An 18965-nucleotide genomic window follows, 5' to 3' on the forward strand; every position below is an offset into this window, starting at 1 on the left:
ACATGACTGGAGAAAAAAAGGTTGTTATTCTGAAACTGTGTAAATTGAACAGTTGTAAAACGAGGGCCACCTGTATATGCGATTTCTACTGGAGCAGAAAAAAGGATAAAACATGAAAATGTTAATAAACCTAAAACATATTTGAAATACAAAGCAGACATTATGCCTATAACCGTAGAAATGTGAACAACCTTTCAAGGTGCAAGTAGCTGTAGACATGCTGGCATCACAGATAAAATAATAGCCATCTTTAGATCCTAGCTCCTATCTAGAATCGCCTCTATGGAAATCTCTTCTGAAATTAGGTTGGACAAGAAGTCGCACCAATAAGAGTCTGTAACAGCAAAAACAGATATTGACGGCGGATAAGAGCCATGGGCCCAGCAAATCTTGCTGGCCACTGGTAGCTTTCGAAAATCCTGATGTGGAAACATCTTTAAGTATCCATTAATTATACAAAGAATCCTTGAAAAAGGAATTATCCTCTAGGGGGATAGACCGTCTCTCGGCTACAGTGCATATAGTGCCCTTTACCTTAGGCACAATGCACTACCAGCCATGCACAGATTCCATGACAAGAAACATCTGAATCCTTAAACAAAAAATGATTATAAACATGTCCCAGACATGAGGAAAAAAATCAGCTCATAACAAAGAGAGAGTAATGTAATTTAAAGGGCCACTGTAAGTAAATATTTTCTATGCCTGTTACTAACTAACTACCCCAAATAAGCTTTTTATCAATAGCATTTCATTAACATATCTCTACCGTATATCAGAAATCTTGTCTGCAAATTTAATTGTTTTCCAAACCCACTCCGTGGGTATCCTTTGCTCTGTACCAATCCGTTTACAATACCTAGGTTTCAAAATGGCGCTTTAGACACAAAGTTATTGGTTTAAGTATTTTGAACATGCAGTGCTGAAAATAGTGGGCAGGATAACGTGACATCATCGGCGAATAAAAGATATAACTTTTAGAACGTTATGAAACTTCGTTTTGGAGAAAATATAGGTCAGTAGGTTTTAATTAATGTTTATTAACTTTAATATGTTAGTTGTTTAGCTTAAAAATTATAACAGAAAGTAATCCTTTAAGTTCCACAAACATATGACAAGACAGACCAAAAATATTCACTCTAAAATAATACAAATACAGAGATCCTACTAGAAAAACATTAAAGTGAATGTAAATTTTGATGCTAAAGTGCCCGTTTTTTAAAACTTCGATTAAAAACAGGGGCAACTTTAATTCATCAACATTTTCATTTCACTCCTTTTGTGAAAAAAAAAAAAAAAAAAAAAAAACTTACCTTTTAATCTTCACAGCAGCTCCAGCTTCCTCCACCCGTTTCAAAGCCTCTTTCTGGGTCTAAAATGAGGCATCTGGCTTCCTCCAATCACAGCAGTGAATCAGACACTGAATCCCGGGGGGGAAATGACCTATCAATCATTTCTGACATCAGAAATGGCTTGCGAGACCAGAGGATGCTGGAGCTGCTGTGAAGTTTAAAAGGTAAGATTTTTGTCACAACAGGAGTGAAATGTAAATTTTGATGAATTAAAGTGCCCGTTTGTAAATTTTGATGCTAAAGTGCCCGGTTTTTAAAACTTTGATTAAATTCACTTTAAATATTGCATAATGCAAAATCTGCGCCAGGAAGCTCCTCTACAAAATATAAATACACCAGTATTAATATGAAGGAGAATGAAACTGAATATACTGTATACTGACAGCTGTTGAATTAGGATTATTCCCAATAATCATTGAATATACAATAAACTGCCACCAGAAGGCAGCAATAACCAAGGTAACACTATGGGGTCGATTTATCAGCCTTTCAACCCACTACGGCTGCAGGTTCTCACAAGAGAACCTGCACGCCGTATTTAACAAGCAGCGGTCATCAGACCGCTGCTTCCCTAATCTTTCGCCACCTCTAAAGAGGCGAAATTCAATCTCTGCAGTCTAATCCGCCCGGGGAGATTAACTGCCCCTGCCAGCACGTGATTGAACCGTAATTGACAAGTTGATGTTAAAACATTTTTTAGCAGAGCCTGACTCGTTTATCAGGGCTATAATATCCACCCACAATGGCAGTTATTACCCAAAAGTGAATTACACTAGCAAGTGCTTAATAAAACTTCCTTAGAGGATTAGTGAAATACCTCCCACTGCTGCGGTCTGGGTTAGCAGAGGGAGGGAAACAAACTAAGTTATAACGGGACCTGAGCTCAGGACTAAGTAAAAAAACACCCTTCGTGACAAAAGGCAAGTCTGACCTTAATTTCACTGTCAGACCTTGAAGCCGTGTCAAAGAAATTAGCAATAAGGGAACAGCCGTCTACTACTTATGGCCGTAACCCTTGTAACGAAAACAGGCGCAAAAGCCATATTGTACCATCCAAGGTCTAAACCCTCATAAAAGAACCGACAGAGGGAATATGCTATAAATATATGCCCAAAAAGACCAAGCACTATAAGGGTCCGTAACAACGGACTGAATAGGGAAATTAAAAGGGCAAGTCAAGCTAAAAATTATTACATATTTAGATAACGCATTTAACAATGTTGACAGCCAACTGTAGGCCAATTATGCTCTTAATATAGTTTGTAAGTAAAACCCCTTACGATATCACCTCAAGCCATTTTGAGATGGCCGCCTGACCCCTCCTGTCCTGACTTCACCCTCCAGCTGCTACTGAGTGTTCCAAGTCGGTCCTGCATGTTCCTCTGTTTCGCGCAGGTGTTGGAGTCAGGAATAAAAAAAAAAAAAAAAAAAAACACACGCTCAGTACCATAGCGCCAGTTCTATGCGGCGCAGCAGTGCCCCACAGCAGTTGGAGTGGTAATTGAAGTCATCAGAAGTACAGCGGTCCCACAGCAGTTTTTAAAACTCCAACTGCTGTGGGACCGCTCTGCTTCTGATTTCAATTACCACATCGCTGCTGACAGCCGCAGGGTTGACCGCAGGCCGAGGATCACCTGGTAGTCATTGGAATGGTAGTCTTCGCTGCCAGCCAGCATGTTATGTTATATTCAAGGTCTGCTTTTAATCTGTTAACTGATGTGAGACTAACTAGGAAAACGCTCATTGTAGTTCAACAAGATTAGTAGGTAACAGTAACTTATAAATTGCATCTTCATACACCAATGTAACAGATTGCACATTATAGCAAAGCGATCAGAGCATAGTTTTAAGCGGTTGCAGGGCTTTGCAAAAATGGACTAGCCGTTTGGGTTTACTAAAGGAGATAAATTGCATTTCAAAACTGGGGTGGTGCTGTTATATCTGCACATGCCTACGCCAGATATCAAAAGATGCTTTACTGATGACTTCAATTACCAATCCAACTGCTGAGGGACACTGGTGCGCTGCATAGAACCGCTATGGTTCTTGACTCCAAAACTGGCGCATGCGTGAAACAGAGGAACGCACAGGATCGACTTGGAACACTCAGTGGAAGCTGGAGGGTGACGTAAGGACAGGAGGCCATTTCAAAACGGCCCGAGGTGAAATAGTAAGTGGCTTTACTTGCAAACTATAGAGCATAACTAGTCTACAGTTTGCTGTCAACATCGCTAAATATGAAATTGTTAGGTTGACTTGCCCTTTAAGTGAAAGTATTACCCTAATACCTAATCCCCACACACCATAAAACCAGATCTGTTAGCCTCATCTGACCGCTGACAGGGACCTGAAGAAAAACAGAGTAACCAACCCTGGTTTTCTACAAATAGAGGTAGCAATAATGTTAGAAGTTAAGCAAAGACCACCTCAGTCTTTCAATTGCTAAAAGCCACCATTACTCTTGCTAAAGAGATTGACATAGACACGGCATAGCCCAAATCCTTGCTTGCAGGGAAAAGTACCCATTAATTGAATAAATATCTTCAGACACCTTCGCACATCTACCAGATGACGGGACAAAGAATGACTGGGGATTGTGGGAAGATACTTAAAGCTTTGCTGGGGTCTTTGTCTCCACCTAGTGGCCAGGAGCTGAATTCGCACTAGTAATTGAATGGTTTTGTGGACTCTCCATGCCATTGGAAAGAAAAGTTTGTTTCTTTTTTATTTGCAGATGTAATATTTCCCCAAGATTTGCAGTCAGTAAAACTTAAAGGGACACTGAACCCAAATTATTTCTCTTTCGTGATTCAGATAGAGCATGCAATTTTAAGCAACTTTCTAATTACTCCTATTATCAATTTCTTCATTCTCTTGCTATCTTTATTTGAAAAAGGCAAAGCTTTTTTTTTAGTTCAGAACTCTGGACAGCTTTTTTTTTATTGGTGGATGAATTTATCCACCAATCAGCAAGAACAACCCAGGTTGTTCAACAAAAATGGGCCGGCATCTACACTTACATTCTTGCATTTCAAATAAAGATACCAGGAGAATGAAGAAAATTTAAGGAGTAAATTAGAAAGTTGCTTAAAATTTCATGCTCTGAATCACAAAAGAAAAAAAATTTGAGTTCAGTGTCCCATTAAATGTTTATTTAATACTTACTACAAAAAGTGTAACACTAACCTAGCCTGTGGTTTGTCAAGTCTGAAAACTGACCTTAAGACCATAGATAAATGTGTGAGGCCTAACATCTCTACAGGCCAAAAGGATGACACGGCACATTTGTAGTATGCCAACTGATATTGGACTGCTCCAAGACCATACAATTCAAAAAATCATATCATGATCATCATATCAAATACATAAAGGATTTTAAAGAGAAAGTGTACTGTCAAACATTCTTGCCCATGACTTATAACAGCTGCAGACAATAAAATGTATGAGAAATTACTCCTGTTTATTTTTGTATATAGTTTTTTTTATGCAACCACATCCCATTAAAATGGACTCCACTTACTGGGAAATTAGATATATATATATATATATATATATATATATACATACATACATACATACACACACATATACACGTTTCAGCATTGTATCTTTTTGTCTGTATACCAAAGCCCAATATTTAGAAAAGTTTGAAGGAAAAAAAAAAAAGTTGGGGCAGGGTATAACATCTTTTCTAACCCCCAACTGGGAGTGCGATTTCTTCTGCCGATTGCTATGTTTACAGAAGTATTGACATTGTCAGTATAGGTGATGATACAATAGGCAAAAGCGCTACTGCAAATGACAAAACAAAAGTAAAGGAGCCATCTAAACAATTTGATACACTCCCGCAGATTCAAAGTTTAGAAAGCACTTAAAAAAAAAAAAAAAAAAAAGTAACCTCTTAATTTTAAACTGCCATATAGTGCTCTACAAAGGTGCACACTACCTAACCAGGTATAAGAAAACAAATGATAGATCAGAAAGCCCCCCCTTGATTGTATTTTCTATGTGAATCACAAAAAGCTTTTGGTTTTATCTCACAATAGACACCAACAAACTATGCTACAGAACAAGGGGAATGTCACTACAAGTACACATACTGTGGCTCAGAGCAGATAACTGAGGTAATGAAGAACTAAACAAAAAAAATATACCATTAAACTTGACATTTCTACAAAGCATACAGGTTTAATTGCTGTAATACATTTATTGTGCTGCCTTTTGCTGTAAAATACATCTCAAAATTGTGCTTGTTTTACGTTCTCCCAGAGAAGTTTGGTTTAATACTTTTAGGCAATTTATGTGAGCTTTAGTTTACTTCACCCTCCCCCCTAAGATTCTCAGCAGTCACATGTTTGCAAAAAGGTAGATCAGTTTTGCATCAACAATCATGATAGGAGAATCATTCTTTGCAATAGTAACTAAGTTGAATCAGTGCTAAACCACCTTAAGGGAAGGGATGAGGGCAGACTTTTCAGTCTCTCTTAACTGCAAGTGTGCAAACAGAGTTTGTGCTAGATCTGAATAGTAGTTTGTGATTGGTTAGGAAGGGTTCTTTGATCTGGGGGACAGGGAAATCAGTGAAATTAATAAACAAAATCAATAGTGATTTGACAAAATAAAGCTGGTTTGTTTGGCAAAATTATTCTGATATGAAGGTTCATAATCATGTAAGTTTACAATTTGTGTTTCTTTAACGTTTGACATCAACTAAATCATAAGGCTGTAGGTGCTTGTGAGCCTGAGAGCAAGAAAACAGAATTTATGTTTACCTGATAAATTGCTTTCTCCAACGGTGTGTCCGGTCCACGGCGTCATCCTTACTTGTGGGATATTCTCTTCCCCAACAGGAAATGGCAAAGAGCCCAGCAAAGCTGGTCACATGATCCCTCCTAGGCTCCGCCTACCCCAGTCATTCGACCGACGTTAAGGAGGAATATTTGCATAGGAGAAACCATATGGTACCGTGGTGACTGTAGTTAAAGAAAATAAAATATCAGACCTGATTAAAAAAACCAGGGCGGGCCGTGGACCGGACACACCGTTGGAGAAAGCAATTTATCAGGTAAACATAAATTCTGTTTTCTCCAACATAGGTGTGTCCGGTCCACGGCGTCATCCTTACTTGTGGGAACCAATACCAAAGCTTTAGGACACGGATGAAGGGAGGGAGCAAATCAGGTCACCTAAATGGAAGGCACCACGGCTTGCAAAACCTTTCTCCCAAAAATAGCCTCAGAAGAAGCAAAAGTATCAAACTTGTAAAATTTGGTAAAAGTGTGCAGTGAAGACCAAGTCGCTGCCCTACATATCTGATCAACAGAAGCCTCGTTCTTGAAGGCCCATGTGGAAGCCACAGCTCTAGTGGAATGAGCTGTGATTCTTTCGGGAGGCTGCCGTCCGGCAGTCTCGTAAGCCAATCTGATGATGCTTTTAATCCAAAAAGAGAGAGAGGTAGAAGTTGCTTTTTGACCTCTCCTTTTACCGGAATAAACAACAAACAAGGAAGATGTTTGTCTAAAATCCTTTGTAGCATCTAAATAGAATTTTAGAGCGCGAACAACATCCAAATTGTGCAACAAACGTTCCTTCTTTGAAACTGGTTTCGGACACAGAGAAGGTACGATAATCTCCTGGTTAATGTTTTTGTTAGAAACAACTTTCGGAAGAAAACCAGGTTTAGTACGCAAAACCACCTTATCTGCATGGAACACCAGATAAGGAGGAGAACACTGCAGAGCAGATAATTCTGAAACTCTTCTAGCAGAAGAAATTGCAACCAAAAACAAAACTTTCCAAGATAATAATTTAATATCAACGGAATGCAAGGGTTCAAACGGAACCCCCTGAAGAACTGAAAGAACTAAATTGAGACTCCAAGGAGGAGTCAAAGGTTTGTAAACAGGCTTGATTCTAACCAGAGCCTGAACAAAGGCTTGAACATCTGGCACAGCTGCCAGCTTTTTGTGAAGTAACACCGACAAGGCGGAAATCTGTCCCTTCAGGGAACTTGCAGATAATCCTTTTTCCAATCCTTCTTGAAGGAAGGATAGAATCCTAGGAATCTTAACCTTGTCCCAAGGGAATCCTTTAGATTCACACCAACAGATATATTTTTTCCAAATCTTGTGGTAAATCTTTCGAGTTACAGGCTTTCTGGCCTGAACAAGAGTATCGATAACAGAATCTGAGAATCCTCGCTTCGATAAAATCAAGCGTTCAATCTCCAAGCAGTCAGCTGGAGTGAAACCAGATTCGGATGTTCGAACGGACCCTGAACAAGAAGGTCTCGTCTCAAAGGTAGCTTCCAAGGTGGAGCCGATGACATATTCACCAGATCTGCATACCAAGTCCTGCGTGGCCACGCAGGAGCTATCAAGATCACCGACGCCCTCTCCTGATTGATCCTGGCTACCAGCCTGGGGATGAGAGGAAACGGCGGGAACACATAAGCTAGTTTGAAGGTCCAAGGTGCTACTAGTGCATCCACTAGAGCCGCCTTGGGATCCCTGGATCTGGACCCGTAGCAGGGAACTTTGAAGTTCTGACGAGAGGCCATTAGATCCATGTCTGGAATGCCCCACAGCTGAGTGACTTGGGCAAAGATTTCCGGATGGAGTTCCCACTCCCCCGGATGCAATGTCTGACGACTCAGAAAATCCGCTTCCCAATTTTCCACTCCTGGGATGTGGATAGCAGACAGGTGGCAGGAGTGAGACTCCGCCCATAGAATAATTTTGGTCACTTCTTCCATCGCTAGGGAACTCCTTGTTCCCCCCTGATGGTTGATGTACGCAACAGTCGTCATGTTGTCTGATTGAAACCGTATGAACTTGGTCCTCGCTAGCTGAGGCCAAGCCTTGAGAGCATTGAATATCGCTCTGAGTTCCAGAATATTTATCGGTAGAAGAGATTCTTCCCGAGACCAAAGACCCTGAGCTTTCAGGGATCCCCAGACCGCGCCCCAGCCCATCAGACTGGCGTCGGTCGTGACAATGACCCACTCTGGTCTGCGGAATGTCATCCCTTGTGACAGGTTGTCCAGGGACAGCCACCAACGGAGTGAGTCTCTGGTCCTCTGATTTACTTGTATCTTTGGAGACAAGTCTGTATAGTCCCCATTCCACTGACTGAGCATGCACAGTTGTAATGGTCTTAGATGAATGCGCGCAAAAGGAACTATGTCCATTGCCGCTACCATCAACCCGATCACTTCCATGCACTGAGCTACGGAAGGAAGAGGAACGGAATGAAGTATCCGACAAGAGTCTAGAAGTTTTGTTTTTCTGGCCTCTGTTAGAAAAATCCTCATTTCTAAGGAGTCTATAATTGTTCCCAAGAAGGGAACCCTTGTTGACGGGGATAGAGAACTCTTTTCCACGTTCACTTTCCAGCCGTGAGATCTGAGAAAGGCCAGGACGATGTCCGTGTGAGCCTTTGCTTGAGGGAGGGACGACGCTTGAATCAGAATGTCGTCCAGGTAAGGTACTACTGCAATGCCCCTTGGTCTTAGCACCGCTAGAAGGGACCCTAGTACCTTTGTGAAAATCCTTGGAGCAGTGGCTAATCCGAAAGGAAGCGCCACAAACTGGTAATGTTTGTCCAGGAATGCAAACCTTAGGAACCGATGATGTTCCTTGTGGATAGGAATATGTAGATACGCATCCTTTAAATCCACCGTGGTCATGAATTGACCTTCCTGGATGGAAGGAAGGATAGTTCGAATGGTTTCCATCTTGAACGATGGAACCTTGAGAAATTTGTTTAAGATCTTGAGATCTAAGATTGGTCTGAACGTTCCCTCTTTTTTGGGAACTATGAACAGATTGGAGTAGAACCCCATCCCTTGTTCTCTTAATGGAACAGGATGAATCACTCCCATTTTTAACAGGTCTTCTACACAATGTAAGAACGCCTGTCTTTTTATGTGGTCTGAAGACAACTGAGACCTGTGGAACCTCCCCCTTGGGGGAAGTCCCTTGAATTCCAGAAGATAACCCTGGGAGACTATTTCTAGCGCCCAAGGATCCAGAACATCTCTTGCCCAAGCCTGAGCGAAGAGAGAGAGTCTGCCCCCCACCAGATCCGGTCCCGGATCGGGGGCCAATATTTCATGCTGTCTTGGTAGCAGTGGCAGGTTTCTTGGCCTGCTTTCCCTTGTTCCAGCCTTGCATTGGTCTCCAAGCTGGCTTGGCTTGAGAAGTATTACCCTCTTGCTTAGAGGACGTAGCACTTTGGGCTGGTCCGTTTTTACGAAAGGGACGAAAATTAGGTCTATTTTTTGCCTTGAAAGGCCGATCCTGAGGAAGGGCGTGGCCCTTACCCCCAGTGATATCAGAGATAATCTCTTTCAAGTCAGGGCCAAACAGCGTTTTCCCCTTGAAAGGAATGTTTAGTAGCTTGTTCTTGGAAGACGCATCAGCCGACCAAGATTTCAACCAAAGCGCTCTGCGCGCCACAATAGCAAACCCAGAATTCTTAGCCGCTAACCTAGCCAATTGCAAAGTGGCGTCTAGGGTGAAAGAATTAGCCAATTTGAGAGCATTGATTCTGTCCATAATCTCCTCATAAGGAGGAGAATCACTATCGAGCGCCTTTATCAGTTCATCAAACCAGAAACATGCGGCTGTAGTGACAGGGACAATGCATGAAATGGGTTGTAGAAGGTAACCCTGCTGAACAAACATCTTTTTAAGCAAACCTTCTAATTTTTTATCCATAGGATCTTTGAAAGCACAACTATCCTCTATGGGTATAGTGGTGCGTTTGTTTAAAGTAGAAACCGCTCCCTCGACCTTGGGGACTGTCTGCCATAAGTCCTTTCTGGGGTCGACCATAGGAAACAATTTTTTAAATATGGGGGGAGGGACGAAAGGAATACCGGGCCTTTCCCATTCTTTATTAACAATGTCCGCCACCCGCTTGGGTATAGGAAAAGCTTCTGGGAGCCCCGGCACCTCTAGGAACTTGTCCATTTTACATAGTTTCTCTGGGATGACCAACTTTTCACAATCATCCAGAGTGGATAATACCTCCTTAAGCAAAATGCGGAGATGTTCCAACTTAAATTTAAATGCAATCACATCAGGTTCAGCCTGTTGAGAAATGTTCCCTGAATCAGTAATTTCTCCCTCAGACAAAACCTCCCTGGCCCCCTCAGATTGAGTTAGGGGCCCTTCAGAGATATTAATATCAGCGTCGTCATGCTCTTCAGTAACTAAAACAGAGCAGCCACGCTTACGCTGACAAGGGTTCATTTTGGCTAAAATGTTTTTGACAGAATTATCCATTACAGCCGTTAATTGTTGCATAGTAAGGAGTATTGGCGCGCTAGATGTACTAGGGGCCTCCTGAGTGGGCAAGACTCGTGTAGACGAAGGAGGGAATGATGCAGTACCATGCTTACTCCCCTCACTTGAGGAATCATCTTGGGCATCATTGTCATTATCACATAAATCACATTTATTTAAATGAATAGGAATTCTGGCTTCCCCACATTCAGAACACAGTCTATCTGGTAGTTCAGACATGTTAAACAGGCATAAACTTGATAAGAAAGTACAAAAAACGTTTTAAAATAAAACCGTTACTGTCACTTTAAATTTTAAACTGAACACACTTTATTACTGCAATTGCGAAAAAACATGAAGGAATTGTTCAAAATTCACCAAATTTTCACCACAGTGTCTTAAAGCCTTAAAAGTATTGCACACCAAATTTGGAAGCTTTAACCCTTAAAATAACGGAACCGGAGCCGTTTTAAAACTTTAACCCCTTTACAGTCCCTGGTATCTGCTTTGCTGAGACCCAACCAAACCCAAAGGGGAATACGATACCAAATGACGCCTTCAGAAAGTCTTTTCTAAGTATCAGAGCTCCTCTCACATGCGACTGCATGCCATGCCTCTCAAAAACAAGTGCGCCACACCGGCGCGAAAATGAGGCTCTGCTTATGCTTTGGGAAAGCCCCTAAGAAATAAGGTGTCTAATACAGTGCCTGCCGATATTATTATATCAAAATACCCAGATAAAATGATTCCTCAAGGCTAAATATGTGTTAATAATGAATCGATTTAGCCCAGAAAAGTCTACAGTCTTAATAAGCCCTTGTGAAGCCCTTATTTACGATCGTAATAAACATGGCTTACCGGATCCCATAGGGAAAATGACAGCTTCCAGCATTACATCGTCTTGTTAGAATGTGTCATACCTCAAGCAGCAAGAGACTGCACACTGTTCCCCCAACTGAAGTTAATTGCTCTCAACAGTCCTGTGTGGAACAGCCATGGATTTTAGTTACGGTTGCTAAAATCATTTTCCTCATACAAACAGAAATCTTCATCTCTTTTCTGTTTCTGAGTAAATAGTACATACCAGCACTATTTCAAAATAACAAACTCTTGATTGAATAATAAAAAACTACAGTTAAACACTAAAAAACTCTAAGCCATCTCCGTGGAGATGTTGCCTGTACAACGGCAAAGAGAATGACTGGGGTAGGCGGAGCCTAGGAGGGATCATGTGACCAGCTTTGCTGGGCTCTTTGCCATTTCCTGTTGGGGAAGAGAATATCCCACAAGTAAGGATGACGCCGTGGACCGGACACACCTATGTTGGAGAAATACCTGTGCTTTCTTTTAGGTTGTGTCTGAGTAACAAGAAATACCTGCTCTCAGTTCAGCATGTGTCCAAATAACATGGTGACAATGTGGCTGATCTGAGTCCCACAGCTGGACACCAAAGAATCTGTAATTCCAGCTGTGCGCTGCACTTTTACTGTAATAAATCTGCCACCAAAATGAGCCAAACGCCACAGCCATTTTCAGCATTTGTTTCACAAATCCCTAGATTACACCACTGCAGGAGGAGGAAGTATACAATGATCTAAACAAAATAAGTTGCTCTACAGATTGGTGCCTAACTAGAATAGTTAATAAAAAGACAGAGCCAGGTTAAGCTTTACATCTGTTTATTAGCACTTGCTGGGCCACATTATGAGTTTGCATTGGGTCCCTTCTTCTTGCCAAAGGTGGGTACAACATTCACAAAACGCCTGTTGTATTGCATACGTCTCTTTGCCCGGCCAGTTTTCTTCTTTTTCTTCTCCTGTTTGGCCACCTGTAAGACAAGTATAGTTATAGTGGCAGCAGGTGGCAAAATCCAGATTTAGGGGGCAAAATAATTTTAGGAACCAATGATCCCAGCAGTCTTCCACCCCAGGTAACAACTGTATGCAATACATGACTATTTTAAAACCCTTGAGTACACTGCCTAGTTTATTAACATGAACTTCTCAGAATCCCTGTACACTACAAAATGGGCTGTACACTCCCAACTTCACTGGGAGGGTTGAGCACTGTTGTGGCTTCTTTTGATTTGCTATTGCATCAAGATTTTCAGTATAGGTGACAACCAGCTATTCCAAATGACAATATAAAAAGTAGAGTTATTTGTCAATGTAATGCACTCCAGCAGGCAAAAAGGAACAGTGGGAAAAGGTTTTAGTATTCATTTAAAAAAAGGGTTCATTAAAATTAATTTTCTTTCACTTGCCAAAAATAGATTTTTAAAATACCCTCCTGGTGGTAAACGTTTATATCCCACTGATATTGTTCTTAACTGGTGAACAATTTGTCTCCAGGATGTCTGCATAATTATGCACTTCCTGAGTTTCAGGAGAAAAGAGACTCAATTCTTTAATACAGATATGTACATTATTAATTCTCCCTTTGATGGACCAGTTAAGTGAACACAAGTTGACCGTTAAAGGGACATGCCGGTCAAAATTTAAATGCACATAGATGAATGACATATTTGAAAATGAACATTTGCAATATAAAATGTATTGGCAAAAATGCTTCTAGTAAAAGTTATCACTGGTTTAGTGTTAGCATTTTCCTCTGCATATGCAGCATAGCTAGATATTCTCAGTGCATCAGCATGTTAAATACTGTAGCTGCCCAGAGAGCCAGGGGGCTTGTATCAAGTCAGCTATTAAATTGAGTCATTATCAGATGGTACAATCAAATTAGGCTCTCTAAGCATGTGCGGTGTTTAAAATGCTGGTGCACGGAGCACACTTAAATACACTCTTGAAATAGCTATAGATTTTTGCCAACTCATGTGTATTGCAAAAGTACTTAAATTCAAAAGTGAAATGCGGCTGTGTAAATTTCGATTTTGGCTGGAAGGTCCCATCAAGTGTGATAGTTGGACAAAAAAAAAAAACTGAATTAGAAATGTAGCACTGATTAGAAGAAATAAAACTAAGGGGTTGCCTTTCGCAAAACAAAATTTACCTTTGGTGTCTGGCCTCGCACTTTACCGGCACGGGCTAGAGAACCGTGGACTTTACCTGTGAAAAAAGTATCAGATAAAAAGTTAGGATGCCCCAAAAATGATGCTTCACAATACACTTTACAGTAAAAGGAATCTGAGTTGGAAGTCTTAAAACAAAGCTGTAATAAGAGTTTGCTGTCATGATACTGACCTCCGAGAAGTCGTGCAGCTACATCCAAGGTGCTGAGATCACACACCCCACTCTGGAGTAAGGTGGCTTCATCTGAAAGAGGAGATCCAGCAAGGAGAAGAATCTGGTCCTCAGAGGGGATTCCCTCAAGAGAGGAGATGTGAGCCTGAAAAAGAAATAATCAGGTGATTTCTAGCCTTATCATAGTCTATTTGTATAGAACCACAAAATTCTGTAGCTCTGAATACCCAGAATTGTATTTTGCAGCGGCACTGAAATCAGCAGGATAACAGTCGCTGTAGTAATGTATGAATCTCTGCAATATACTATGTTTCCCCTTTTCCTGTAATTCCATTCTCCAAATTTAGTTTTTCAGTGTGTGCTAGAAGTGCAGAAAACCTATATTCCATTGGCTGCACACTCTAGTAACCTTATGATTGTACCTATTGGCCACAACAGAAAAGGTAACCTAAGTTACAACATGGCAGCTCCCATTGTTTTATTCACTAAAATATTACGCTTATTTTATCAATTATTAAAACAGCCAATGAAACTAAAATAAAAAGATTATTAGACCAATCTTTTCTTTAAATGCATCATTCTATCTAGCATTTAGTGTTTAATATCAGTATTTAATTGTAGAGGTGGTTTTAGTCTACTTAAAAATGGATGGTGCAAAAATGCTACCTTGATCTGGGACACAGTCTCCTGACCAGACACTTCTAGAGTGTGCAAACTCTGAGCTCTCACAAACAGCTGCATTGTTCCTGCAGAAGAAATGGAAAATACATGAGATTAAATCCAACACAAGTTTAAGGTTAGATCTACTACATTTACAAATTTATTTTAAACTTTAAAAGTCCTAAAGGAGTAGATGTTATTTGTGGTGTACTGGAAAAGGATTAATTAAAAGGACACTGCGCCACATGAATTTAATTGAATTAAACCCAATTTTTTTCTTTCATGATTTAGAAAGAGAAAGCAATTTTAAACAACTTTTTAATGTACTTCTATTATCCAATTTGCTTCATTCTCTTGATATTTGCTGAAAAGCATATCTAGATATGCTCAGTAGCTGCTGATTGGTAGATGCATATAGATACCTCGTGTAATTGGCTCACCCATGTGCAGTGCTATTTCTTCAACAAAGGATATCTAAAGTATAAAGCAAATTAGATGATAGAAGTAATTTGGAAAGTTATTTAAAATTGTATTCTCTACCTGAATCATGAAATAATTTTTTGGGGTTTAGTTTCCCTTTAAATTAGAAAGTAAAGGTCAACTTCACTCAACTGCCCCACGGCATTGGATAAGCTTTGCAAAATGAGGGTGGGTTTAATTCAAATTTTATAGATTTCATTATTTTTTTAATCTTTATCTTTTGAGCGTTCCGACAATAAGCGCATCTCCCCCGCCCAGGATTTTGTCAAATTGATTGACAGTTGAAGATCTTTATGTGAAGGTGCTGAACACCCCATGGGGGAAACCAGGATTCGTTCTTTTAAACATCACAGCCAGGGGGGGAAACAATGATTTGTTCTTTTGAGAATCTTCATCTGTCAATCAATTAAAATGCCGGGCGGGAGAGATGCGCTTATCGAGCGCTCAAAAAAGGTAAAGATTTTGAAAAATAATGAAATCTAAAAAAATTTGATGAATTAAACCCACCCTCTTTTAGCAAATTTTATCCAATGCCATGGGGCAGTCGAGTGAAGTTGACCTTCACTTGAATCTCTTGGGTTTGTCCCTATCAACCAATGCAGGTGTAACAGTTGTTCACCAGTCACAGAAACATGTATTTGTTTCAATAAAAACAAACTGCTTTAATTCAGGTGAAAATGTAACACTTGTGTAGCACATTGGACACATTTCTTTGCCTACATGGTGTAAAACGACTGACTGATGTTTAAAGTGAATGTAAAGTTTCATCAAGTAGTGCCCGGATTTTAAAAAATACTATTAAAAACAATTGCACTTTCATTGACGAAACTTTACATTGCACCATATTTCTAGAAATACTTACCTGTTCGTCTTGAAAGCCGGATCCCTGATGTTGTCGCTTCCACCGCCCGTCGCAAGTCTCTTCCTACTTCAGAAATGACGATTCTGGCCTTCCTTCAATCACAGCATTGCTTTAGGCAATGCTTCCCCCGGTGGGGGGCCGTGATTGAAGGATGCCGGAATCGTCATTGCTGACATAGGAAGAGGCTTGCGATGGGCTGAAGCGGCTTTCAAGGCGAAGAGGTAAGTATTTCTACAAATATGGTGCAATGTAAAGTTTCATCAATGAAAGTGCACCTGTTTATAATGGTACTTTAAAAACCAGGCACTACTTGATGAAACTTTACATTCACCTTAATATCTAGAAGTGAGGAATGTAGTTATTACAAGTGTGTATAAAGCTTTAATGTGCATTTAGATTTGAATGTACATCAATAGAAATTATGCTAGTTCCAAAGTTAATTTCATACGACTGCAACCAACTTTATTCAGAAAGCCCCAGCTAAGGCAGCCAACAAAGGAGGGACGCAGGAAGCGAAAGCACAAGACTAGTACTGAGCATACTCAAAGGAACAGTCAACACCAGAATCTTTATTTAAAAAGATAATCACTTTATTACCCATTCCCCAGTTTTGCATAACCAACAGTTATAATATGTTTTACCTCTAACTACCTTGTATGTAAGCCTCTGCAAACTGCCCCCTTATTTCAGTTCTTTTGACAGACTTGCATTTTAGCCAATCTGTACTCACTCCTATGTAACTTCATGTGCGTGAGCTCAATGTCATCTATAAGAAACACATGAACCAATGCCCTCTAGTGGTGAAAAACCTGTCAAAATGTATTCAGATTAGAGGCGGAGTTCAAGGTCTAACAAATTAGCATATGAACCTCCTAGGTCTAGCTTTCAACTAATACCACCAAGAGAACAAAGCAAAATTGATGATAAAAGTAAATTGGAAAGTTGTTTAAAATTACATGCCCTATCTGAATCATGAAAGATTTTTTTGGACTTGACTGTCCTTCCAAGTCCAGTGGAATATAATGCCCATGACCTGCATTAAAATATTCCTTTATTTACTTTAATACCTCAAAAAGTCACCATGGGGGTTTTGAGAACCACATGTGACCTACAGTACCTTACCTACAGTTGCGTGATCTTCAACACCACTGAAGATAAAGTTAGTCATTTGTTCTTGAACATACAGTTCGACTTAACTAATTAAGCATGTGCATTTGTACCACATTTTGTAAACCAGTGCTAGAATATGCCAGGGCATAATCCCAGTGAGCGCCAAAATGGTCACCACCATTGGGACCCCACATTGGCATACTTCTTAAATTATAGCATGTTCTGCAGCAGCTCTACATTCCACACAATATGCTGGAAATTGTAGTTACCCTGGTGCTGTGGGGACTCATTGGACACCAGGAATAGCTGCAGACTCTTGCAAGAGGCTGGTTTCTGACACCCAGACCCTTTGAGATCAGCTGCCCACCCAGAACTGGAACCTGTCCCAATGCTAGCTTTATCCCTGCTGCGCCTTCTCACTTTCCAGCTTGGACTGCTTATAGGGGGTTGTGTCCACCTGTACTGCAGGGTAATGAGAAACAAGTGGCAATCAGCAGCCAGCAAACAGACAAACCCATTTTAACATATTGCTGGTAACTGCCCACAGAAGCAGAGGTGAAGTTTGAGTTTCAACTGCAGTCTTCTTCCTGGGTCCCCACAATGTCATTCTACACAGGTACCCAGTACCCAGACAATGCAGCAGTTTCCTTTTTTGTTACAGGATACCACAGTGACAAACAGAACATGGGACCTGACGTAAATGCTAAATACTGGGCTTTTTGCTTTGGATCACCACAGTAACAGCAACTTTCAGGAGCTGAAAACTAAAGGCACACGTCACAGGTGCTCAGGGATATAACTAGATACAACATTATCTAGAATAAAAGGAGATGCATATCAGCACCACACTTAAAAAAATGACTGAATGCAGATAGCCTTTATATGCCATGTACAAAGGCAGTGTTAGCTGATGTTTACTCAGCGTTGTCAGACTAGTTCTTTATAATCACCCAAAATGCTCACAGAATAAAAGTCTTAAGATTTTGCATTCAATGCTATATTATCTGACCAGGAAAAATGCATGTAATCATAATTCAATCTTTGGGTACACAAATTAAATATGGTACCAAGTGGGAGTTTAACTCCTTTTGCAGGGGTAAGCACATAACAGAGCGTTGCTAATGGTAAAGTTAAACACTACCAGATCGCAGCATGAACGGTCCAATAAAATAAAGTGGCAAAAGGTAAACAAAGCCTCCCAGGTTTAATAGATGCCACTTACAAAATATTTGTATGTGCTACTTATATACAATTGTCAGTAAAGGGCACATAGAAAGATCATATACTGTATAGGGTGTGGGATATATTTTATATATAAGATACTTCAGCCCTATATAGCACCAGCATTTGAAACATTGTAGTATATATATATACCCAACACTCCACACAGTGATTACTTTGTCTGTGCAGCTAATTTATATTTGCAGCTTACAGGCCACAGCAAAGGAAATAGGCATGTTTATAAAGCTTTTAATTGGTGAGCCCTCAGACTGTAAAACCATGCAAAAATGTAACAAAAATAGCTTTTAAACGTGTATCTTGTGGAAGATTAATCTAGATTTTAAAAATCATGAATCCCTCATATACTTATTACTGAAAGTAATCACTGGCACGGCCAAGGCTTACAAAAGCTCTGAAACAATACATGGCGTGTTGTCGGTCTAATATAAATCTTGTCAGCCACAACTTCCTAAATTCCACCTAAGTTACTAAACGATCTCAATACATGGGATGCGTGATAACACATGACCATGCCTCCCAGCAAAGAGCACCCATTGCTAAACTAGAGGCTGATCCCACAGCTATACATTACAACACTGACTTTATAACTATTCATAGTGCACTTAATTCCCAAATACACGCGAAACGGGCCACCCCGTACAAAAGCGAAAACCCCACGCTCTCTCACCGGCCACTCCGCGTCTCACAAAATGGAGGAAAGGAAAGACTGAAGGCACGCGCACGCACTTTAAAAGGGTACGTGCGCGCGTCCACTGAAGAGAACAGGGAG

General features: G+C 40.5%; 2 protein-coding genes across 7 annotated transcripts in view; both read right to left on the reverse strand.

Annotated features, from left to right (window-relative positions):
- LOC128665868 (pre-mRNA-processing factor 39) overlaps window positions 1-18965 on the reverse strand; it is a 727810-nt gene that overhangs the window by 370929 nt on the left and 337916 nt on the right. The window lies entirely within an intron of this gene.
- FAU (FAU ubiquitin like and ribosomal protein S30 fusion) lies at window positions 12305-18937 on the reverse strand. The gene is made up of 5 exons (XM_053720118.1): window positions 18864-18937; window positions 14509-14588; window positions 13843-13987; window positions 13652-13707; window positions 12305-12470 (listed from the first exon to the last, which is right to left on the reverse strand). The coding sequence occupies exons 2-5, from the start codon at window positions 14581-14583 to the stop codon at window positions 12345-12347; spliced, it is 402 nt and encodes a 133-aa protein (XP_053576093.1). The 5' UTR covers window positions 14584-14588; window positions 18864-18937; the 3' UTR covers window positions 12305-12344.

Source organism: Bombina bombina, chromosome 7 (assembly GCF_027579735.1).
Source record: "Bombina bombina isolate aBomBom1 chromosome 7, aBomBom1.pri, whole genome shotgun sequence".
Classification (NCBI taxonomy): domain Eukaryota; kingdom Metazoa; phylum Chordata; class Amphibia; order Anura; family Bombinatoridae; genus Bombina; species Bombina bombina.